The sequence below is a fragment of the Mandrillus leucophaeus genome, unplaced genomic scaffold (genome assembly GCF_000951045.1).
Source record: "Mandrillus leucophaeus isolate KB7577 unplaced genomic scaffold, Mleu.le_1.0 Scaffold643, whole genome shotgun sequence".
NCBI lineage: Eukaryota > Metazoa > Chordata > Mammalia > Primates > Cercopithecidae > Mandrillus > Mandrillus leucophaeus.
This window is the reverse complement of record NW_012106953.1, coordinates 1436403-1461242: the sequence shown is the minus strand read 5'-3', so window position 1 is coordinate 1461242 and position 24840 is coordinate 1436403. Positions and strand designations below refer to the sequence as shown.

Genomic DNA, 24840 nt, shown 5'->3' with positions numbered 1-24840 from the left:
GGCGAAGTTAAAGCACTCCACGAGTTCCCTCGGATTAAACGCAGGAGAGAGCGTGAGTTTGCCTCGGGGACGCCTCTCCAGGTGAAGTACTTACCTTTTGGCCAATAACAAATAGGATTAGGAGGGACTTAACGACTTAGTCCAATAGAAAGCAAGGATAAAAAAGTTGCGGCAGAGAACGAGCCTTTCGCGAACATTTGCCCAATTGGATTGGGGCGCTCTCACCCAAACCTGGGACTGGCTGTTAGAAATAGCCGCGACCGCAGACCTTTGGGCGGGGCAGGTTCAAAGCGGATTTCGCGCGCTGAGAGCTCCGGGCTCTCATTGGCCGGCGACATCCTCCCTTTGTGGGCGCTCCAGGCGTCGCGGAAGTTGGAATTTGGGAGGAGCCACCGAGTGACGCGTGGCCTCCGCAGCCAATCAGGGATGGGGAAGGGAGGCCGAGAAGGAAGCGGATCCGCGGTCGCGCAGCTAAACAGCAACCCCTACCCGCTTCGTCTCCCTCCGCCGCTATCGGGGCCTAAGCGGGAGCGGCTGGCACGGCGTCACTGGGTGGGCTGGGGCGGAAGTGGAGGCGGAGGGAGACGGTGGCGTCGTCCGCGGGGCCCTGGGCTCTCGCGGCGAGGCCCTGGTGGGCGCGAGGCAGGGGGAGGGGGAGGAGGAGGAGCCCGCGGCCCGGGCGGCGGCGGCGGGTCTCGAGTTCTCCGTAGGGCCCCGCCTCGGAGCGGGCGGCGGCGGAGGAGGAGACTGAGGAGCAGGATGGCGGCCTCGGCCCTGTACGCCTGCACCAAGTGTACCCAACGCTATCCCTTCGAGGAGCTCTCCCAGGGCCAGCAGCTCTGCAAGGTCCGTGGCCTCCGGGAGGAGGGCGGGATGGATGTCCTCGGTCGTAGCCGGAGGGGGCCGGGTAGCCGCTGCACTGCAGCCCCTCTCTCTTTGCCGGCGCCTCGGGGGTTTGGGAGTCTGGGGTCCCCGCCTCCCCACTCGGGGACCCCTTTTTCTGGGGGCTTGAACATCAGCTGGGAACGGCCCCTGAGAGGGAGGCAGAATCGTGCCCTCTTCCAGGCGGCCCGGGCGGGTGCCGAACCCCGTCAGCGTCTGAGGGGTCTCAGAGGTGGGGTTGAGTGAGGCAGCCACCTGTCTATACCGCAGAGACCCAGGGGTGGAGATGTTTTCATCTCGGTTTTCTGCCTGGTCTGTCCTCTTCTTCCACCAGGAGGCAGGGGACGATTTTTGCACTTTCTTGCTAGGAATCCGAAGCCGCAAAGCTGATGGCATCCTTCTTCCCTGTCCAGGAAAGCGAAGCGACTGGTTTGGGAACAGAATGCTCTGATTTGGAGCTCCTCCCATCCCATTAAAGCCAGGATGCTGTCTGTGAGCAACGGTGCAAAATAATAAGTAGTTTCACATTTAACCAATCCTCGAAATCGGCCCTGACAGCTGTCTTAATTTGTCTGTAATATACCCCACGTCTACTAAAGACAAAGACACCTATGCCTTCCCTGAGGAATTATATTGTGATTGGCCACTTATATGATAAAGCATCCAGTTCCTTACGTTGGGGCCAGGTTTTATCAATATTTTAGACATTTCACTAGGTTGGGTAAACAATTTTCTACCAGAAAAGTGACATTTGGGACTTTCAGATAGATACCGACTAATGTATTGTCTTATTACAGGAATGTCGGATTGCACATCCTATTGTAAAATGTACTTACTGCAGATCAGAATTTCAACAAGAGAGGTTTGTATACTGAACAGTTTTTGACTGTTAAAGACAAGTGTTGTCTGTATGGAATATTTGGGGGTTGTAATCCCATATTTTTGTGAAAGTATTTTTAAAAAATGGTTTAGCCCCAGAAATTTTAAGTTGTAAACCTTTTATACATGGTGGGAGAGAATGTTGCCAAAAAAACCAGGGGTTGTTAATTTACCGTTACACTTTATATGAGACAGAATAAATTACTACGTGGAAAATGTACAGCCTTGCTAATGAAAATGCAAATGTAAACGGTTACTGTTACGCTAAAAAAAAAAGGTAAAGCCTTAATGGACCTGAGGAAAAGTCTGTAGTGTTACCAACTGCGGTCCAAGGGTGAAATGTAGTAATTTGTTACATGGAAGAGGAGTAGTACGTAACATTTTTAACAGTTACTTCCGCTCTGAGAGTATATACAGAAAGTAGCCTCAGAAAAGAACAAATAATTTCTTCTTAAATAGGTGTGGGCATTATAATGTTGGACAATAGCCAAGTGGAAGGTTAGATAGGCACTGGTATTGTAATGCTGTGCATTAGTAGTGGCAAGTGTGAAGATTTTGGAGCTATATAGGAAACATTAAGACGTTTTGTGTACAAAAAGAAATACACAATAAAAATGTATAAAAATATTTGTCTTAAGTTAATTTGGGTAAAACAACTCTGAAAAGATCCTTGTATTTTTGAGAAAAATCCGTGGTCCATATTAGAGTAAGTTTTAAGTACTACAAATCTTTGACTCATTTTATTTTGACATTGTGCTAATTGCTTTAGAAAGCTACATAAACATGATCTATATACAATTTCTTTTTCAGCAAAACTAACACAATTTGTAAGAAGTGTGCTCAAAATGTGAAGCAATTTGGGACGGTAAGTATGTCATGTTTTCATGTCATTGTTACCAGTTAATATTTTTCACAAAGCTGGACCTTTTAAAAAGTACATACTGCTGGCCGGGCGCAGTGGCTCACACCTGTAATCTAGCACTTTGGGAGGCCAAGGCAGGCGGATCACGAGGTCAGGAGATCGAGACCATCCTGGCTAACACAGTGAAACCCCGTCTCTACTAAAAAATATAAAAAAAAAAAAAATTAGCCGGGCATGGTGGTGGGCGCCTGTAGTCCCAGCTACTCCAGAGGTTGAGGCAGGAGAATGGCATGAACTCGAGAGGCGGAGTTTGCAATGAGCCGAGATCCTGCCACTGCATTCCAGCCTGGGCAACAGAGTGAGACCCTGCTTCAAAAAAAAAAAAAAAAAAAAAAAAAGATGTACTGCTGTGCTCTTATGTATTTCAGCGTACCATATTTTATGAAAGAAATCTTCCATAGATATTTTGATGGAAAGGTGACAACATTTAAAAACAGTCAGATTATATGCCTGTTTTACATGTATTGAATATCAGTGTGAAATTTGTGAAGCTATTCTTTAAAGATTCAAATATAGCAAATTCTTGGTTATGGAGAACTTATCCATGAAGTTTGCGTGATCAGACTTTAGCCCACTTCAGAACGACCTCTTCAGAACTATTTTTATAAAACAGCACAATTCATACATTTTTTCACAGAAATCATGACCCAATCCTAGTACAAATTGTCTTATATGTATACTACAGTCATTATAGGTATATTATACCAATATTATTTATTATTGGTTAAAAATGCTAACTTTAATGCTTTAAACTGTCCTGAATCATCTTTTGAATATCAAAGAAAATCAAGGTATGTTTTTATAGTTTATGTTGAATATGCTTGTCCCTATTTTTTTAAAGTTGAAAACTCACAGTATATATTCCTTACATGATTTGTACCTATATGTGATGAAAAGTTAACATTTTTTAAATAAATGATATGGTCACTAAGCTAACTAGGATATTAAATTAGTAGAAGTACATTTCCTCAAATTCTTGATTCATGAGACTTCTATACATGTGTACCTTTATTTTCATTCTTGGTAACCTTTTTGTATGTAGTTTTTGTGTTATCTAACACTATGCAAATCACAAATCTATTTCTCATGATCTTAGAGTAATAGTTTCATGACTAGAAATAAATATTAGTTGAATGCATAGAAACACCGTAAAAGTTATTGCGTATGACAGGGTAACAAACTTGACAGAAAACAGATTTTTTACCTGAGTTTTCTTAATTCCAGAAATACGTCTAGAATCCTGGATATGTGCTATGCAGCAAATATTTAATGTTTTTAAAAGTCTCAAAATATGTATGTTTTTCAGCCCAAGCCTTGTCAGTACTGTAACATAATTGCAGCATTTATTGGTACCAAGTGTCAGCGTTGCACAAATTCAGAAAAAAAGTATGGACCACCTCAGACCTGTGAACAGTGCAAACAACAATGTGCTTTTGATCGGAAGGAGGAAGGAAGAAGAAAGGTATACTTTGTTTATGTTGTGACATCTTCTGGAAATTAAATGCCAAACAAGTTAGAAATTATGATTAATACACTGCCGAGACAGGATTTATTTTTTAGGTCCATGAAAGCAAGTAGTTAGATGAAAGTGCAGGAATAGTGAGTTTTCTCCTTGTTTGCATGATACATAGATTCATGTACTATACTTTAAAAAATATTTTATGGTGGCTATTCTGTACTAGTTGGCTATCCCACATTTGGTTCAGGAGATTTAACTAATTTTTGTTAAATAACTCACTTTACCCTTTTGCTGGTTACTTGACATTGCTTGTGTGAAAAAGATACCTAATGGCACATTGGCACATGAAATTCAGTTACTCTTGTGCCTTTTGATACAGGCTCATATTTGAAACTGTTGTTTGTTTTTGTCTACCTGCAGTGACTTAATGTAATAAGTGTATGTGTTCATGTGATAATTCCTTTGCCGATCAGCATTCACACAGGCCTCCTGTTGCCTATCAATTTTAGTTGATTTAGAGAATGACTACCCCTTTGAGGGGCTTCTTCAGGTCTCCCCACAGCAATGTATGTACCGCGTTGTAAGACATGTCCCACCAGCATGACTGGTACATGTACATCATGAAATACTGTGAATGGAATACATGTGAACAAATAGAAGATAAAAACTTGATACTATTTTTAGAGGGTTAGTCAGTACTTTCGGAAAGTCTCCTCTTTTCTTTGACACAGGTACGATTGATCCTAATTATTTGTGGTAGGTCTTTAAAGTTCCCACAATGAATACAGTAGTACTCACCTTATCCATGGGAGATACCTTCTAAGACCAATGGATGCCTGAAACTGGGGATAGTAAAGAACCTTACTATGTTTTCTTCTGTACGTACATGCCTACAATAAAGTCTAGTTTTTTAATTAGGTATAACGAGATTAATAAAAATAATAAAATAGAACAATTGTGTTAGCATACTCTAGTTACAGTTATATAAATGTGGTCTTTATCCCTTAGAATAGTGTATCATATGTAATATTTTTAGACTAAGGTTGACCATGGGTAACTGAAACTGTAGATTGGGGGAGTACTGTATTGAAGCATTGCCCAGGAGAAATATAGGATTAAGTTCATGTCTCCAGTAATAACATGTTGGTCAGTTGATCCAATACATAACCTTATTTTGTTTGTGTTCCTGTTTTGAAGATATGTCATTTAATATATACTGTTGATTGGCTGGGCATGGTGGCTCATGCCTGTAATCCCAGCACTTTGGGAGGCCGAGGTGGGTGGATCACGAGGTTAGGAGATTGAGACCATATTGGCTAACACGGTGAAACCCCGTTTCTACTAAAAATACAAAAAAATTAGCCAGGCGTGGTGGCAGGCGCCTATAGTCCCAGCTACTCAGGAGGCTGAGGCAGAGAATGGCGTGAACCCGGGAGGCAGAGCTTGCATTGAGCCGAGATCATGCCGCTGCACTCCAGTCTGGGTGACAGAGTGAGACTCCGTCTCAAAAAATAGATATATATACATTTATAATGTGTATGATATATATGTTTATGTAATATATGGTATATAGCACATATGTATGATATATATCACATATATTGCGTATATGTTTTATATATATGTACACACACAGTCGATTAATTGCACTCATGGCCAACAGCGCTAAGAGTGCCTGAATATAACTTATGTAACACATGTATTTTCTCTGTAAGACACATCACAGCCTTCGTAGCTTTCTTTTTCTATTTTTAAGTTTGGTGGTACATGTGCACTTTTATTATATAGGTAAACTTGTGTCATGGAGGTTTGTTGTACAGATTATTTCATCATCCAGGTATTAAGCCTAATATCCATTAGTTATTTTTCCTGATCCTTTCCCTCTTCTACCCTCCACCATCTGATAGGCCGTAATGTGTGTTGTTCCCCTCTGCGCGTCCACGTGTTTTCATCATTTAGGTCCTACTTGTAAGTAAGAACATGCAGGATTTGGTTTTCTGTTCTTTTGTCAGTTTGCTAAGGTTAATGACTTCCAGCTCCATCCATATTTCTGGAAAGGGCATGATCTTGTTCTTTTCCATAGCTGCATAGTATTCCATGGTGTATACGTACCACGTTTTCTTTATCCAGTCTACTAACGATGGGCATTTAGGTTGATTCCATGTCTTTGCTATTTCACATTACAACTTTCTTGAGCCTAGGAACACTATACAGCACTTTGGCATTACTCTTTGGGACGACAAAAACTCGAAAAACATAGCACTAAATAGACTGAAAAGGATACTTGTCTGAGAGGTGAAATAAGGCAGAGCGTCACCTTGTTCCACCTCAGCTATGAATGTATGCTATTGGGTGGCACAGATTTTTGACCACTCTGTGTATGTGTGCAGTGGCCACAAAAGTGCTGCAAGTCTTGATTTTTGGGTTACAGATACATTTACTAAGTAGGCAAATACATGAATAGGAAATGCAAGAATAATGAGAGGCAACTGTGTATGTCATTTAGGTGCTTCTGTTTTTCTGTAAATTTAAGTGAAAAATACTTTATTAGTAATTACACAGTGATTTAAGAATTCAGCCTATATGTCTTGGAAGTGTATCAATTTATGCTTATTCTTCTGGAATAAGAAAAAATGTAACTTTTTCTTCAAATTAAAAATGCCTCAAAACTAATGGAAATCCGTATGTCATCCTCATCAGTTTTATAAGTATTTTCCCAAGTTTCAGAAAAGTCCAATTTTATTTCTATTTTGCAAAAAGTCCGTGAATATGTGCATACATGCATTTGCACATGTTGCGTGTGAAATATAGGTGGAAGTTGGATGGTTTATCTTACCTGGTTTCATTTACAGCCAGTTTATATGGGTACATTTAATTTACCACGTGTTTTCTTAAAAGGTTGATGGAAAGTTATTATGCTGGCTCTGTACTTTATCGTACAAAAGAGTTTTACAGAAGACGAAAGAACAGAGGAAGAGCCTGGGATCTTCACATTCAAATTCATCATCTTCATCTCTAACTGAGAAAGACCAGCATCATCCAAAACATCATCACCACCATCATCACCATCACCATCGTCACAGCAGTAGCCATCACAAGTAAGTACTTTGAAATCATATTTTAAAAACTCATCCTGGCATTTTAATGCCATTTATTGGTGTTTACTTCTTGCAAATGTTCACTATGTGCTAGTCCAGTTTCCATTTTACACAGTAAGCATCTTGAGTGTCTAAGGCTGTGTCTCCATTTTATTCAGTGTATAATGTTACCTACATGGAATATGTTTAGCTGTTTACCTTAATAGAGATAAGACATTTAGGAAATTAATATATAAAACTATAACCATATAAAGTCAAAATACAAGTACATCAGTTTTAAATAATTTATCAAAAGCCTCAGTATTCTTTTTTTGTTTAAATAATTAAGGTTTTATTTGAAAAATTATAATTTATCTTAGTTGTCAATTTGTTTTAGTAAAAACAAACCAAAACAAACCAATGACTGGGTTTGGAGAACATATTTTAATACTATAGTTTGTTACTATGATAGAAGCATTTCTAATCTTTGTGGTCCCCAAAATATGAGAAATATTTTTAACTAGTGATACTTTGTGTTTTTTCAAACATATATTTAGGAACTCTACTTAAATACAGACAACTGTAGTTTTCCCTCAATATGTTTGAGGGATTGGTTCTGGAACCCCCTCATAGACCAAAATTTGCATATACTCCAGTTCTGCAGTTGGCCCTGTGGAGTCTGCCTATAGGAAAAGCTGGTCTTCTATGTATGCAAGTTTCACATCCTCCAAATACTATATTTTTGATCTGTATTTGGTTGGAAAAAAAAAAAATTCCCGTATAGGTGGTCCCATACAGTTCAAACCTGGGATGTTCAAGGGACAACTGTACTTGATTTTTAAAGTGACCTGTGCGGGGAGTTATGTAGTAGTAGTACCTTAACCCTTGATGTGTGTGGTATAAAGGTTTTTTAAAATGCAGTTTTAGTCTTCATGGAAAAATCAAGAACATTAAATTAAAAATTAAACTGATAAGCACAAATTAAAATAGAAAAAACAGGGACATATGGCATGCCCATTTTCAGAAGAATTTATTGTTTGTTCCTAAATTTTTCTATGAGTCTTTAAAGTTTCAGATAGTTATTTAAAACAGAATTTACAAAAAACTGATGCCCACCTCATTTTGGAACACATGCAGTATTTTAGGGATGTAATGTAGTTCTATCTAAATAGTAAGATTTGTTCTAAACTGTATTCAATCACCTATTAGATTATGAGGTTATGTTGAGGTTAGTGATGTTTAATTCTACCATGTTGTAGTGCTGTCTAAATGTAGTGGTAAAATAAAATGCCATGCCTTCTCTTCTGGCTGTTTTGAAGAAATCTTGTGATCTTTACATCAGAGTATCTCAAGTAGCAAAGGAATATAAGTCTACATTGTTTTTGCTTCTTTCTTTAAGAAAAAATATGACAAAATGACTATATACCATAATAGCATACGTCAGACCTACTCCTGAGACTCCCAAAATGTCTCCTTTTCCTATTCTTTACAGATAAATTTGTCTTAGCATTATATAAAAGGACACAATCAGATTATGTTTGTGAAGATTGAAGTATGTGACAGCAACTTAATTTTTTGAAAAAATGACAGATTTCAAAAATAAAGGGAAAGAGAACGGTATTGAAAATGAAAGTCTTCAATTTTTTACTTTTTGTTACTTACGAAATACAAACACTTTTCTATTTGATGATTGTGGACCATTTGATGAACAGTTAGTTTGTAGGGTCCTATCTTAAGTTCAGTAGATCAGAATGAAAATAAGAAGCATTCATATTGTGATAGATGGTGATCGGCAGGGGTAGGGGATGTGGTTCTAAGGTGGCACTAAGGTGGGTCTGAATCTAGGAATGAACAACCTTCAGAAAGCTAAGATGGGAATTCCGAGTGTTTCTGTCAGTCATATTAATGTGATTATTATTAACTTTGAGATATGGTTAGTGCTGTTAGTTCATGTATGGCTTGTTATGCTTATAATGAAATTTGTGAGGGGAAAAAAAAGACAACTGCCTTCCTCAGTAGGATTTCCATTCATTCACAAGTAAGAATAACTCAGTTGATGGAATTGTTGCTATTAATATTTTTTTCCCGACTTGGTACTTGTTTACAGCTGAGTCTTTAGGTCTGTTTTTTTCTTTTGCTTAAACTTCTACAGCTGAACCAATAGTAAATTTTAGACACAGGTGAACATGTGTGTATATATATGTTTATATATATACACACACACAGGTGAACATGTATATATATATGTATATGTCTATTTTGTATATGCTAGCACTGTATTAAGTGCTTTTACGTATATAACTCATTTAATGCTCATATCAGTATAAGGTATGTATTACATATGAGGGAACCAAGGCTGGGGATTTTAAGTAATTTGCATAAGGTCACAGCTCAGATCTTCTAACATCTTCTACATTGTATAAAAACACGGCATGTGGTTCATAGAAGATGCTCTCTACATGCTGAGTGAATAAGCTAGGGGTTAGTGAAGCATTGACTGATATGCAAGTTTAGGAGGAAAAAAGTGTAGGATTTATGGTGAATTATAAAGTGATTATTAGTATTATGACAAAATAAAAAAGGAGTATTACAGTATTATGAGTAAAAGTAAAATCATTTGTTACTATGAAATTTCTCAATAGTTTCAGTGTTAACTTCTCCAGATTACTCAGTAAAGAGAGATCTACGGACTTTGGAGAGGATTCTTAAGAAAACTGGGAAAGAACCAAAGAAATCAATATATTTCCCCTTTTAAATTGATACACTATTCTGAGCAACTTGAGTTACTCCAAAAGAAGAATCTTTACTTTGGATTATTAGGAAAGCCTTAACTTTAAAGATACAAATTTTGTGTCTGAAATAGTAAGGACAGCCAAAGTACAGTGATACCTAAACTTTATAATCTTAGAATCTTGTTGTGGTAGTTTTCGTGCTTGTGTAACCCACCCTTTGTATGATATTAAATTGAACTGTGGAGATCCTGATTAAAAAGAATTCTTGAAGAACTTAAGATGGTTAGTAATCATTTGATTAAAATTTGTCTCATCAGAATGTGATTTATTCAATATATATTAGCTTAGTCTGAAAACTTAAATACCCCTTTCTCTGAACAAAATATTATAAACATAAAATGTGTGTCCATCAAGAATGAATGTTAAATTTAGATGTACTAAATAAATGTCGTTATTAGATGTCATTTGTGTATTTTTCAGAATCAGCAATCTAAGTCCAGAACAAGAGCAGGGACTGTGGAAACAGAGGTAAATACATTGCTGTATTTTCTGAAGTATTTTGAAATGTATGTTTATAAATGTGATATCCCTTCAACTTTGTTACTTAAGACTTACCAAAATCAATATTTTCAGTAATATTTTAGGGGAAGATGAATAACTTATCATTTGGTTTCTCTGTCCTTTTTACTCTAACTATTCTTATTAATGTTTGGTTTCAGCCATAAATCCTCTGCAGCAATTCAGAATGAAACTCCAAAGAAAAAGCCCAAATTGGAATCTAAGCCATCTAATGGAGATAGGTAAAAATGAATTCTTTTAGTGTTGTGAAAATTCAACTTAGTTGAATAGTTATGGTTGAATGCCAGTTATTACTAGATTAAAAAAAAATAGAAACATGTATTTTCTACATTGACTTGAGTCACCTAGAAGAATAAACATAAATTAGTTTAAAATTTTTAGCTTAATTTTGGCAATAAGAAAGTGGCACTGAACTATGTTGTTCTATTTGGGAAATAAATTTGGGTTTTGAAGAAACAAATTTGGAGAACATTATTTTTATCTTTATTCTTCAGTGAAACACAAATCTAATTGTGATATTTTAAATTGACCTGCCTAGAAAATGTTTTTAGATTAAAAATATTATGAGCGTTACTTTGTTTTAGTTCATTAGCCAAAAGTTTGCTGATGTTACTGTACAAATTGGCTGCCTATTGCTTTACACTAGAAGTATTGACCCCCTAAAAGCTAATACTGAATTATATTTCTGCAGGTGTATGTAATGTGTGCCATTAGTAAGGTAATTTGCCAGTTGCATCCATTTCTGTCAGGTACATATTTTTTTGCATTAGCCTTAAGGATGTTTGTGGAATTGTCTAATTTATGCAATTTGAACACCTGCTAATTTTCCTTCTACTTCATTTAACTGTGTTTTACTTTTTTCTTTTTAGTAGCTCTATAAATCAGTCAGCAGATAGTGGGGGAACAGACAATTTTGTCCTTATAAGTCAACTGAAAGAAGAAGTGATGTCACTTAAGCGTCTCTTACAGCAGAGAGACCAGACCATTTTAGAAAAAGATAAAAAGGTAAGATCATGGTTCATTGAAGCCTGGTAAGAATTATGTGTTGACTGTTGCTTGATAATCACAAATTTTATTAGACTTTCTTTAATAATTTGGTAATGTTTGTTGGTTTGTTGTGCATGATTTTTATAAGACAAATTACAACCCCCCCGCCGCTGAAGCCGTCTAATGAAGATAGGTAAAAGTGGTCTTTCAGAATTTTAGTTCTAAGAATTAACTGAGCTTAATTAGGATAGTAATTTCTAAACTTTAATTTTCAGTAAGCATGTAATTTAAAAATAGGTCTAATACCTAATAATTTAAAAATGAGATGTAAATGGAATATTTTTAAAACTTTTTTAAGAATGTAGTTTGAATAGTCTTTGATATTCCGTTAATATATATCAATCCAGATCAAATAACTGCTGAAAAGTAATGGTATGGGAATTTCCTGTAATAGTAATCAGCAATAGATGTCTAAAAGGTCATTGTGTAGGAAGTAAGTGTACTTATTGGGACTTTATCAGTTAAATCAAGAAGAATATTAAAATATGTTCATTTAGTGAAAAGAGGGATATTAACAGAATTATAGAAGGATTTAAGGTCTTGTGCTGTGAAATTAGGTTGGCATAATAGTGGGCAGGCATGGAACAGGAAACAATTTTGAAGTAATTTAGCCATACTTAGATTCAAATCCCAGTTCTTATATTTTCTGTGTGACCTAAAGCAGAATGTGTAATTTTTTGGGCTTCAGTTTTCTCATTTAAATGAGTGCATTAATACTATCTCAAGTGATGGTTGTGATGATTAATGAAAATGCAAACTATTTATTATAGCTTCTGGTATGTATAAGTGCCCATAGGGGCTATTACTGTTTGGTCATCTTTTGTACTTGTTTTATGGTGCCAGACAATGAAGTTTGACCTGTATCAAATTTATTATGCAGTAGAACACTAAAATCATTTCTTTTAAAAGAATAAGACCTTATTACGAATACATATATGAATTATATCCATCTCTGAGTCTGTGCTTGAGTCTGTGCTGAGTTGGCTTTTACTTCTGGCATTCAATAATTTTTGATACATTTTCCCACACCTTGATGGTTAGTGGGCTTAATTTGTTCTAATACATTTGTACCTTACTTTAAGCAAATTCAGTATATGAAAATTAGGAGTGCCGTATAAGATAAAAATAGAATAGTTACGGGTGTCTTTGTCTTATAGTTCTTTTTGATTGACAGCATTTTTTAAATTAATGAGCCTTTATGGAAATTTGTCCTGTGTACAAAGTTTTAGAGACAAGCCAGGTATATCTGCATTAGCCTTGAGAAAAGTTGAATAAAATGCCGAGTTTACTGCAAAATAGCAATGATTTCAAAACCAAGTGGTAATCAGTTATAGAATATTGACTGTTAGATTTTTCTTTCCTCTCTAGCATAAGAGGTACTAACTTTGTATTGTGCAGTTAATTGAAGTTTTCTGCTTTTGTTAGTGTTCCTCTTTAAAAAAACCAAAGCACTAATGGGGATTGAAATCAGCATTGTTGTAAGGAAAATCCTAATTGTAGACCTAAAATAACTATACATTTGCAGCTTTTTCTTATTAATCTAAGACGACCAAGTTATTTTCCTGAATTGATTTCACAAAGTTATTCAATGACTTCTAGAGCCAGACACTGAACTAGATCATGACGATACAAAGATGAATAAGACATAATTCTTACTTTCCAGAAAAGTTCATAGTCAGGAGGCAACTCACAGTGTGGTGAATAGGGTAACTGTCTTAGCTGATCTGGTGTAAATTGGCATTTCAGAACAGGAAATCTTTTGTGATTAGAGAAAGTTGAGAGAGAGAGAGAACTTAGTTATACTTTGAATTGGACAAAAGCAAGAGTTTTTTTTTTTGTTTTTTTTTTTTTAAATAAGAATATAAGACTCCATGATTTTCTCTATTTTTGCTCTTGTATGTCTTTCAGTTTACTAGATACTGGGTAATTACAAAGGAGAATGTGTAAACCTTTAAAGCTGGCATAAAGAAAAACCTTAAAAAATAAACTGGAGTTGCTTCTGCATGGTTCTAATATGAAATTACATAATAACTCATTTAGTTGGAAGTCATGAGATATTATACTTTTATGTATGTCATTTATGAAAAAATTATCATGTAGCTTTCTTCCTCAAAGCACTGATTTTTTTTCTTGTATTTGTCTAATTTAGCCCATATTTTATAGTAACCTTCTTTCTTTTCTCATTCTGTGTTGTATTTCTGTGCTGTGTTCTCTATTTTTGCCTCAAGTGTTAGGTGGTATTGTGTACATAATCCTGGACATAAATTAAAAAATAAAAACAGTGTAGCTTTTGGCTGAAAAGACTATTCCTTTTTGTATTACCCAGTGTGAAATTTCTTTCTTTAAGCATTGAAAGATTATTTTACCCTTAAGCTAGTTTAAATGTTTATTTTGTTTTTACTATTATTGACGTACATTTTTAAATGAGGCATTTTCCCAGTTATTAGCTGTTAAGCTTTTTTTGTTGGCATACCAGTTGCCAAACTATTTCCAGTCAAGCCATGTTTAGGAAAAAAGAAAATTCAGAAGTTTTACTGATGGTCAGGTATTAACATTAAAATTATACTATTGTAAAGCAGATAGACTTCATTTCATAAAACAAATTTTAGATAGCTTGTACAATTCAGGAAACAGGAGTTAACATCTTCCACTTTTGTAATGAAATGTGAGTTTATTGTGAAAGTTACTTAAATTGTGTGTTTGTATGTGTGCAAATACATACATACATGTCTTTTTTCTTTAATCTCTCAGTTAACTGAACTAAAAGCAGACTTTCAGTACCAAGAGTCAAATTTGAGAACAAAAATGAACAGTATGGAGAAAGCTCACAAAGAAACTGTGGAACAACTTCAGGTAACTACCATCATTTACGTAAAATGTTAGGCAAGGAGGGCTACACTTGAGTAATAGCATTCGTTGACTTAAATTGTTATTGGTAGCCCTATTTTGTGCATAGTTGGTGCATTTCAGTTTTGATTTTGACTTTATAATCATTTTTGATCTTGATTCCATTAGAAATTGTTGTTTGAAATTACTTGAAGGGTGATTCAGTACTTTAATCTTGAAAACTTTTGCCTAAACTTCAAGTGAAGTTTTTGGAGGAGGGTATCATTGGAGGTATGTTCAATTGATTATTGGGCTTAGAGCAAAAAATTAAAAATCAGATTCATGAAACTAAGGTGAAAAGCAGGTCTTCAGTAGCAATCATTCTTCGTATTAATATTTCCTTCCAGATAATGGGAAGGTAGATGGGTGTATAAAACCAATTCTTAAGGACCTCGAGTGGCAAAAATGTATGCAAAGCAAGAGAGTTTACTTAACCTGCGTACAGTGGTTTGCAAAGTGCCAAATAGGGTTCTGCTAAATGCTAACAGGTAGTGATCCACCTGAACCTCAGAGTGCTGCAAAGTAGCATTTTAAGTATACAGAACAACTCAATGGTGAAGTCAGGAGTCACCACAGTAACAATCTGATGTCTGGCATGCAGAGATGGTGAACATCCAACATGAATATGGAATGCTAACTATATTAAGCTTGTTCTCATCTAGGTTTCATAAATTTAGAAATCGGACCACACTAAATTAATTACATGTTCTCTTTGATTTATATAGTGTCACATTTGTAGAATTAATCTTTAGTAACAAAATTTTTAAGGTGTAAGAAATTTTAAATGTTAAAAGAATAGAAGATGGCAGCACACAGATTTCAGACTTGGGAGAGTACAGCTTCAGAAGGAAGGAGTTACTACTGCCCTGTTTCATTTTGTTTTTTCACATTGTAACACCAAGAGATATTTGCTGTTCCTTTCTTTTGGTTTTGTATTGTTCATACTTCTTTGCAAGTAGCTTAAATTAGTAGGGCTTAGGAACTTGCTGAAATTCGAGGTACACATTGTCTGGTTTTAATCCCTATCATACTATTAAAAGATTGTTGAACGGGAACCTCATGTAGAACCTGGGACATAGTAGGCCTTCAGATAATTTGTTGACTAAGTGGTGATTTATGGAAATGCCCATATCATATATCAGATTCTTATATATTAATGTTTTTATCCACCAGCAAGTATTATTTTTAGTTTTATGTTATTCCTATTTTTCTTATTCAGTTATAAATGCTGAATGGTTACCTGGAACAAAATCTTCCACCTGATGATCCTTGATTTAATGTAATGTAATCAAAGCTCTGAAGTAAATCCAGAATGAGATAACAGAATAACTGCAAGAAGTTCTTAGATATGTTTTAACTTAGTGCTCCCCACTGTTCAAAAGAGCAGTTTGTGTTTTGGTTTTTCTTTTTTAAAATCATAGTTGCAAATACATGGGGTCTTCTTTGACTTAGCCTAATTGATATCTTAAGCCTACCTCCTCTTGGTAACTGAAGTTTCATATAATGTAAAAGTAACTAATATTTAAATTTTGACATGATTTTACATATGCTCTCTTACTTGTTACAAAAACTGAGTAATGTGATATGTCCATTTTACAGAGGAAACTGTGATCACATAGTAAACAGTGACATAGAAATCTCCATCTTCTGACTCCAGTTTATCTTTACTTTTCCCTGCTCTACACTAGTTCCCACCACTTCAGGTTCCTCAGGTTTTCTATTTCATCCTTCCTATCAGGCCACTTCCCTGATTTTTTTGTGTTATGACTAGAGACAGTCTGTCATAGCTGAGTACCATCTTTTTACCTCACTTCCTTTGGCAACCAATGGTACTAGTAGGATTCTTTACTGAGGTGAGGAAACAGGTAATTTTTTTTTAATCTTTATGTAATAAGGAATTGAATCCTGTGACACAAGATGGATCTTGCTCTAATAGCTAGTAAAATACTTTTAACTACCAAACCTACGACAAAACACGGAACATCACATGAAAATATTATTCAAAATGTCACCCCAAAATACCCCAAATATTGAAAATACTAAGATATCAAGTAAAAACTCTTATTCACTTAATTAGGTAAGTCGTTAAGAGGAAAAGGGACCTAACATTTGAGTGCCTTCTGTGTACCAGGAACTGTGTTAGGCTAAGTGTTTTATATATTTGATAAGTTCCTTTAACTCATTTTGAGTTTGGATGGTGGAGTTACTGTGTTACAAATGAGAAAATATGCTCCAGGTTATGTAGCTGGTTAGTAAGCCAGGATTTAAAGCAGGATCTGTGTAATTCTTAATTCTGATATTCTTTCCTTTAGACCAACATGTCTAAACTTTAAAACTTAGCTTTCTTAAGAGTCTGTAAAGAATTTCATTGATTTTCTTTTTTTTTGGCTGGCTGCAAAATGAAGTAATTTTAGGATAAAAAAATTTAAGTGTATATATATTGAAATATTGCATTATAAAATTCATTTTTAAGGTATTCAAATTAGAATAAATTTGGACTTGTACTTAATTGTGTTAATTTACCTTGAAGACTTTTTTTCTTATGTAATTTATTAAGAAATATCTTTATTAGTGATATAAATATATTAAAAGCAAATTGGAAATTAGCTACTAAAGCATTAAATGGAAAAATTGCTTTGAAGACTTAATGTTCAAATTACTGTATTTTGTACTTAAAATATGAAAGTTATAAACACTTTTTATTTCTTGATTGAGATAACTTGGAGATTCACAATTTTAACTGTTTTGTGTTAGTATAAACACTTTTACATAAATATAACTTACAGATCTAGTGGAGATCTTTTTGAGTCAAATTTGCAGACTCAAAATTTGAAATTGTGATACTGAATTTGAAATTGAAGTTTTTCATTACCACCTTAGTTATTAATAACCACTGAATAGGAAAGTCCTATTAATTATGCATCTGAACATAAAAAATGATTTGACTTGCACACATAAGATAGTACTGAGAATATTTGCATTTTGGAGGTCATGGGTGTTAATTAGCAAGAGTGATTGGAGAAGGGTGGGGAAATGGAAGAATAAAGTTTGAAAAAGGTTATTTCATGAAACCACTTTAAGATGGCATACAGAGAAGGCAGAGTGTTATCTGGCCATAAAAAGCTAAAATTAGAATAAAATATGAAGTACTGAGGTTAAAAAAGTCTTGTCTAGATAATAAAAATTCCTGAAACCTGTGAAGGAAAATGGTGTTGAAACATAAGTCAGAGGATATCTTTTTAAAATGTGTTAATTTTAGGGGAGTACTCTATTTTCATCACTTTCCCCATTTTGGTTCAAACTACAAAAATGCTTGATCATTAATGTATTTGTATATATAGGGATCCTTACTTATCTAAGTTTCCACATTTGAGAGACTGAATAAGGTGACAGAGGCAGTCAAAATGTGAAAATATTGACTGTACTTACACATTCGTCCTCACTAAACTAGTGATGGATGGACATTTAGTAATGAAATTCAAGTCAGATGATGAAATGAAATTTTGAATCTTTGCAAAAATTCAAGCTTTCATGAAATAGGAAACAATGATGTGGAACTGTATGTCAGATGACTGTATAGTAATTAAAGTAACAAGAATGAGTGGTTCTGATGGGTGCTTTAAAAAAAAATTGAGTATCATTGGGTGCATTTGGCAAAGTAACAAATTCTGAGTATTTTTTGCAAAAATGACCTCTTATGCTTGTTCTACAAGAGAGTAAACATAGAAGAAAGATCTTATACAGCTTGCCAGGAAATATTCCTCCCAAATCTTGATTCATTGTTTGATTTTATTAATTGTAAATTACAACTTATTTTCATAGTTTTCATGTTTTTAAGATGAAGGGCAAACACCTTTTCCCTTTTAAAATTTAGACCTTCCTTTAAGTGAATTCACTTCGTTTCCTTTTTTGTAACCAATTGTGCATCTTTGGACAACAATTATATTAATAATGACATTTACAAAGCGGGATGAACCAATGTAGAATTTTCCTTCTGCATGTTCATCCTTAAAGAGATGAATGTAAATGTATCAACTCTTTCATTTAATGTTAGTGCTTTAGTGAAACATTTATATACATGAAAACAGTATTAAATAAGTAGTATTCTTCATCATGACTTAATAATAATTCAAACATTTTTAATCTTGAATGTTTTTGTCTCCCACAGGCCAAAAACAGAGAACTACTCAAACAGGTCGCAGCATTATCAAAGGGTAAAAAATTTGACAAAAGTGGAAGCATACTAACATCTCCTTGAGAAAGTAATTTGTTTAGCATTTCTTCTTACAATGTAAATTTGGGGGAAAAAATTCTGTGAAGCCCTTAAATTCTGTGTAGTAGAAAAATATTTTTGCACACCAAATGAATTGGTGTGTTTCCTATTCACTTTTGTAATTGATATACAGCATTTTTTAAGTTGTAAAACATTGAAATAAAACTTCAACTGGTTTGAAGTAACTTTTTAATTATTTGATATCCAGGAACTTTTTTGCCAGCAATAGTATTAAACAGTTGTAAAGGAGTGCATGAGTAGTGCTCTTTATGAAACGCAACATGCAATAATAGAGTAGGTATGGTTTAAGAAGTCAGAGCAGCAGGGTTTTTTTGTTTTGTTTTTTGTTTTACACTATGCTAATTTCAGACAAACAGTTTTCAATTTAGAAATACAAAACTTTTAAACGCGAAAAATGGCGAACACTGGTTTTTTGGGAATTGTGTTTTTACTTTGCATCACATGAATTTAGGAGAAAATCATGGTGCTTTTATTAAATGAACTTTAGATATATGTAAATTTGTTTTTTAAAGTTACATCATTAACATTAGTAACCTAGCATTTTCATTATTGGTATAGGAATTACTGTTTATTGTACAGTATCTAAGGTAAAATGTGTTTCTGTTTTGTAAAAACTACTGTAGATTTTTACTTACAAGTGCCTTTTGCCACCTAATGTTTTTATTTATAGGAATGCTGATCTTTTGTACATACAGTTTGTTTTAAAATCATGTTTAATAAATGTTTGTATATAAATGCATATGTACAGAAGCCTATTTCAAAAGGAAATCAAAGTTGCTAGTAAAATGTTTGAGATTACATTAAGAACTGATAATGCATATAGATTTTAGAAAATTTTGTGATTTGTTTCTGTGTGATAAGGGAAGCTGTTGGTCTTTGAATTCATTTAATTATGTCAAAATAGTTCCCCAAAGAGTTAATTTTAAGTTGCTTCTTAAAGAGTAATTTTATTTTTTATGTCATACGGCTTCATATTAATATTTTGTGAGTTATGTGTTTTGCTTTTTTATAAAACTTTCTTTAAAATTTTAATATTTCTACAACGATCCATATATCTGCTTTCCCTGTGTGTGGTTATCTAAGTTAATATTTATGTACACCATACTTAATTTGCAAATTTAAAGCAAATCTGAAAATTAATCTTTTTAATCCAGTCTGTGATAATCTTTGAATAAATTGGAATCTACTGTAAGATTCAGGCACTATAAGTAAATTGTCCCAAAGTCTTTAAAATTGTCTATAAAAGGTTAAGGTAGGGTGGGATAGGTTATGTGAAGTTGTTGACTAATTATATTCTGATCCAGCGGTTTTCAGCCTGAAATGGAATTTATCTCCTAGTTATTATCAGTTCAGAGTTTTAGTTTGATTTTAAAGTATTGCTAGATACACTGTATAGAGTGAGTTGCTTCTCTTAATAATTTATGGGCAAACATATATTTGCTTCATGTAAAACTGTTACTGAATTTATCAGTTTTAAAGGTTTTTATACAAGCATTGATTATGAATGTCATATCAAGATTGGCTTTCTTAAGAACGTATGATTGAAACAATGTTTTTAACATGACATGTGTTTCAGTAGACTGTTCTTATAGTTGCTCATTATAAAGTGATACCAAATAATTCTTTGTTGATTTTGAAAGCATAATATAGAGTAATTTTCAAGTGATAGAAAAAGATTCAGTTAGAATCTTGTAAACTAAACCAGTTTATTTTTATGGGATCTTCATGTAATAATTTTCTTAAATTTAGTACTCTCAACCATGATAGATAATGCCTTAACATGGATTTTAACGTTTGCAGGATTTGCTAAATTGATAAGATAGTTACTACCTTTCTTTGAAATTTGTATGTTTTATATTCTTATTTCATAGCCATTTGTCAGTCCACAGTGGTCATTATGGTTTTACTTTGTGATAATTCTTATACCTTGTTGGAGAAACTACAAAAGAAAGCTGTCCTCGTCCTTCCCCTTAGCTAACATCAAAATTAAAAATAATATTAATGTTAGCCAACATTAAAATGGAAGTTTGGAAGTTTAATGTTAGCTAACATTAACAGTCTAATAATTTAGCTTTGTAAATTCCAAGGCTAAAACCCTTTCATGGGCTTCACAGTATTTAATCCTAATTAAATACCCTTCTTTATTCCATGACCTTATTTTTATAACTTAAATTTTTTGCAATTGTATAAACTAGTTATTCAGTCCCAGTCCTGGATCTCTGTAGTGTTTTGACATAATAAACTAATATTCTTTAAATGTGGACCTGTAAGGAGATACTATGGTGTGGTGTATTGTGCTTTTAGCCTGTTTTCCACTATTAATTAGCATTTACCAGTGAGAGTCATTTTGGCTTAAGTTATTTATGTATTAATAGCCTGTGAATATTGCAGTCCTTTTTAGATTATATTGGTCTAAATATGCATTCTGCAGTGAACCTGTTAAGCTGTTCACATGTATAGACTATTGAAATACTGTACTTGTACACATCTGACTGTTGACATTTTGTACTTTTTTCTAGATCCAATATTTCACAATAAAAAACTTGTCAAAGGCTTTGCATTAGTTTTCAATGGCTGCTGTAACAAATTCCCACAAACTTAGTGTCTTAATACAACAAAAATTAATTGTTTTATGGTTCTGGAGGCTAGAAGTCCAAAATCAGGTTTACGGGTCTAAAGTCAAGGTATTGGCAGGATTGGTTCTTTCTGGAGGCTGTAGGGGAAAATCTGTTTTCTTGTCTTTTCCAGCTTCTATAGCTGCATTCTTTGCATTCTGTGAGCTCATTGACCTTTATCTTCAAAGCCCAAATTGTAGCATCTCAAATCTCTCTCTGCTGTTGCCATCATACCTTCTCTCTCAGAGTGTCTCCCTCTGTTCCCTCTTATAAGAACCTTATGAGAACATTATTGGCTCCACCTGCATGAACAATGTAGTTTTTCCATCTCAAGTCCTTAACCTATCACATCTACAAAGTCCCTATTTTCATATAAGGTAGTGTATTCACTGGTTCCACGGGTTAGGGCGTGGACATATTGGGGGACCATTATTGAGCCTACATAGCTTCATCTACATTTTGCCCCCTGTTCCAGTGTGAAACCCTGAAACAACAAATACATGAGAGAAGGGGTTTAGGCCAAACATTAGAAACTATTTTCCTGTCTGTCCATTCAGACCACTTCAGTGCGATAGTTATTTTTCCTGGAAGAAATAAATTTGCATCTAATTGAGCAAGCATTTCAAGCTATAGTTAAGTTTTTGAAAACTTTGGATGACTAGTACCATGCTAGGTTGTTTGATACGTTAAAAGTCGAAGGTGTGATTCTTTCATTTATAGACTAGTTGAGCAGATAAAGTACTTGGGGAAAAAAATCTGGAACCTAACTTTGGTATTATAAAGTGTAGTAAAAGCTAACAGCTTTTAGCAAGGGCATTCCGAGACTTGTGGGAAAGATGTAGTCACTTGTTTCTCAAATGTTAGTATACATCAAAGTTACCTGGAGGGCATGATAAACACATGTTGCTGGACCCAGTTTTTGATTCAGTGGGTCTGGGATGAAGCCTAAGAATTTTCATTTCTAAGTTCTCAGGTAATGCTGCTTCTGGTCCAGAGCTCACATTTTGAGAACTACCATTTTAATATTTTCTGCGTTTCCTATACAAACTATACCTTTGGGTAGGTAAGTAGTAGATGGGGGGTAGTTTCTCTTTAAAACATTCTAATGAAAAAGGAAGGATGGAATTGCAACATCACTGTTTTGCAACCTCTCACGGAGATAAGGATTGGCCAGCAGCTGCTGACAATACACAAACACATTCTTAAGTGCTTTCTGATGGAGGAATACACTGCTACCTATAAAGTTTTACCAAAAAGAATAAAACCAAATCTGACCAAGCATCTACCAATTAACCAAAAATAGAAAGGATGGAAGATCATATTGAGTGACACCAAAAGGATACAGTTGGCACAATTGTTCAGTAAGTTGCAAGCAGGGGAAATCAGTGGAGGGAGAACCCATAGCATAAGAGGTACTTAGTATCAACCAATCACAACATGTGACCCTGATATGGATCTGGAATCAAGGAATTAAAAATTTTTAACATGTATGAGAACCGAAAATTTGAACACTGGTTATGTAATGATTTTAAGGAATTACTACTCAACTTTTCAGATGTGATGGTGTTGCAGCTGTTTTTCTTTTAGGGTCCTGGAGACACCTACTAAAATATTTACAATGAAATGGTATGATGATTGGTATTTGCTTCAAAATAATATAGGGAGGGAGATACGAGAATATAAATGAAATAGGATTGGGTGTGAGTTGTTGATTTTTGAAACTGGGTGATATTTATTATACTATATTTAACTTTTGTATACGTTTTTTCATAACAAGAAGTAACACTGCCACCATCACTCCTGCCTGCCAAGTTATGCTCAATTTAAACAACACATGCTGATTGGAAAAAAAATATGCACAGTACAAAACTCAGGAGAAAAAAGAAAAGACCACTCACAGTTCTCCTAGGCGACATACTTCTTTCTGTTTTGTATGTTTTCTTGCAGTATTGTAATGGCTGTGATCATGCCACAGTGTAATTCTGGTTCCTGTTTCCATCCTTCCTTTCTCCCCCTACTTAACAAAAGCAATTTCCACACTAAAACAACAGCAATTATTTGTTGTCATTTCATAGCTGTACATGTAAGGCATTTAAGATGACTTTTTAGTGTAATGTCTGGTTTCAAATCGCACTTTGCCATTTGCTAGCTAGGTGTCTTGGAGGCATACTTCTTAATATCTCTGAGTTTCAGTTTCCTCATCTGTGTAATTACAGAGTTGTTAATGAACATTAAGGTAAAGTATTAATACACAAAGCACTTTACATAATATAATAGATTTATAATATATAATTGTTTTATTTATTTTAATTAAAAATAATACATAAAGGTAATGTAAAGGCTAACTGCCTTTTCAACTTTCGAGCGTGTCCCTTGATGCAGTTGATGAAAATTCTATTAGGATTGATTAATGGCTTCATAGTTTTCAGCCATGGAAACCTTTTTTTTTTTTTTTAATAAAATCTTATCAAGAGTCCCGATATATAAAACAAAAACTGATATACTGGTTGAAGTCGAGGCAAGGATTGGTATCCCTTTCATAGTAGGATCAAACATGGCAGATGCTGGTACTGTGTCCTTGATGATGCTACATAATTTAAATGTCACAGTTACTTGAATTATATCTGAGTTTTTGCTAATTTTTAATTGAGAATGTCAATGAGTGGTATCTTACTGTATAGACATTTTCATTTCAGGGAGTGAATTTCCTGTTTAATTATCAGTTGAACATGTATTATGTGGTATGCATCAGTCACTATGCTAATTGCTACAAAGATACAAAGATAAATCTTATTCCCAGGAGCTCATAATCTAAAAGAGACAACTGGGTAAATAAATTATTGCAGAAAGTATAATAAAGTACAGATATTCACAAATGTTTACATTAGGGAGGGACTTACTAAGATGAAACCATTTTGTGTAAAGAGAAAAAATGTCCAAAGGTTCATGACTTCTAGAACATCACATTTGCCTGTTTTGTTTTTTTGTTTGTTTGTTTGTTTCCTCTTATGGAATGGTTGGAGTTGCTCAGGGCTCTTTTTTTGCTTTCTAGGTAAACTCATTAATATTACCTATAAGCCTAATGACTCCCAAACTTACAGTAACAGCCTAGCCCTCTCCCCCTAATTTCCAGACTTTATATTCAGTGAAACTTGGTATCTCCATCTGGGTGTCTTACAAAGGCTCTCAAGTTTAACACATCCAAAATGATGTGCTCCTTATCTGCACTCCGCAGTTCAAACAACTACCAAGCCAGCCACTCTGCTATCTTCCCATCTCTGATAATGGCAACTCAATTTTAGTTGTTCAGGCCAAAATCCTTGATGTTATCGTTGACTCTTTTCTGCCACTTCATGGCTGTTCCTTGAAAAGTTCTGCCAGCTCTAACTTGAAGATTTGACCTTTTTTTTTTTTTTTTTTTTTTTGGTCATCTCCACTCCTGACTGGTATCTCTGTTGTCTACAGTCT

The 24840-nt window shown here is 34.6% G+C and overlaps 1 protein-coding gene across 4 annotated transcripts; it reads left to right on the top strand.

Annotated features, from left to right (window-relative positions):
• Positions 1–434: 434 nt before the first annotated feature.
• FAM76B (family with sequence similarity 76, member B) lies at positions 435–21311 on the top strand. Of its 4 annotated transcripts, XM_012000951.1 has the most exons (10): positions 435–846; positions 1680–1744; positions 2572–2626; positions 3990–4145; positions 7041–7240; positions 10432–10479; positions 10671–10751; positions 11400–11535; positions 14329–14430; positions 18632–21311. In XM_012000951.1, the coding sequence occupies exons 1-10, from the start codon at positions 760–762 to the stop codon at positions 18719–18721; spliced, it is 1020 nt and encodes a 339-aa protein (XP_011856341.1). In that variant the 5' UTR covers positions 435–759; the 3' UTR covers positions 18722–21311. The 4 variants fall into 4 exon arrangements, with proteins under 4 accessions (XP_011856341.1, XP_011856342.1, XP_011856343.1 ...); XM_012000952.1 differs by lacking the exon at positions 10432–10479 and having other exon boundaries at positions 7041–7227; positions 10688–10751; positions 18632–19910; XM_012000953.1 differs by lacking the exons at positions 10432–10479; positions 10671–10751 and having other exon boundaries at positions 7041–7218; positions 11420–11535; positions 18632–19910.
• The last annotated feature ends 3529 nt before the right edge of the window (positions 21312–24840 follow it).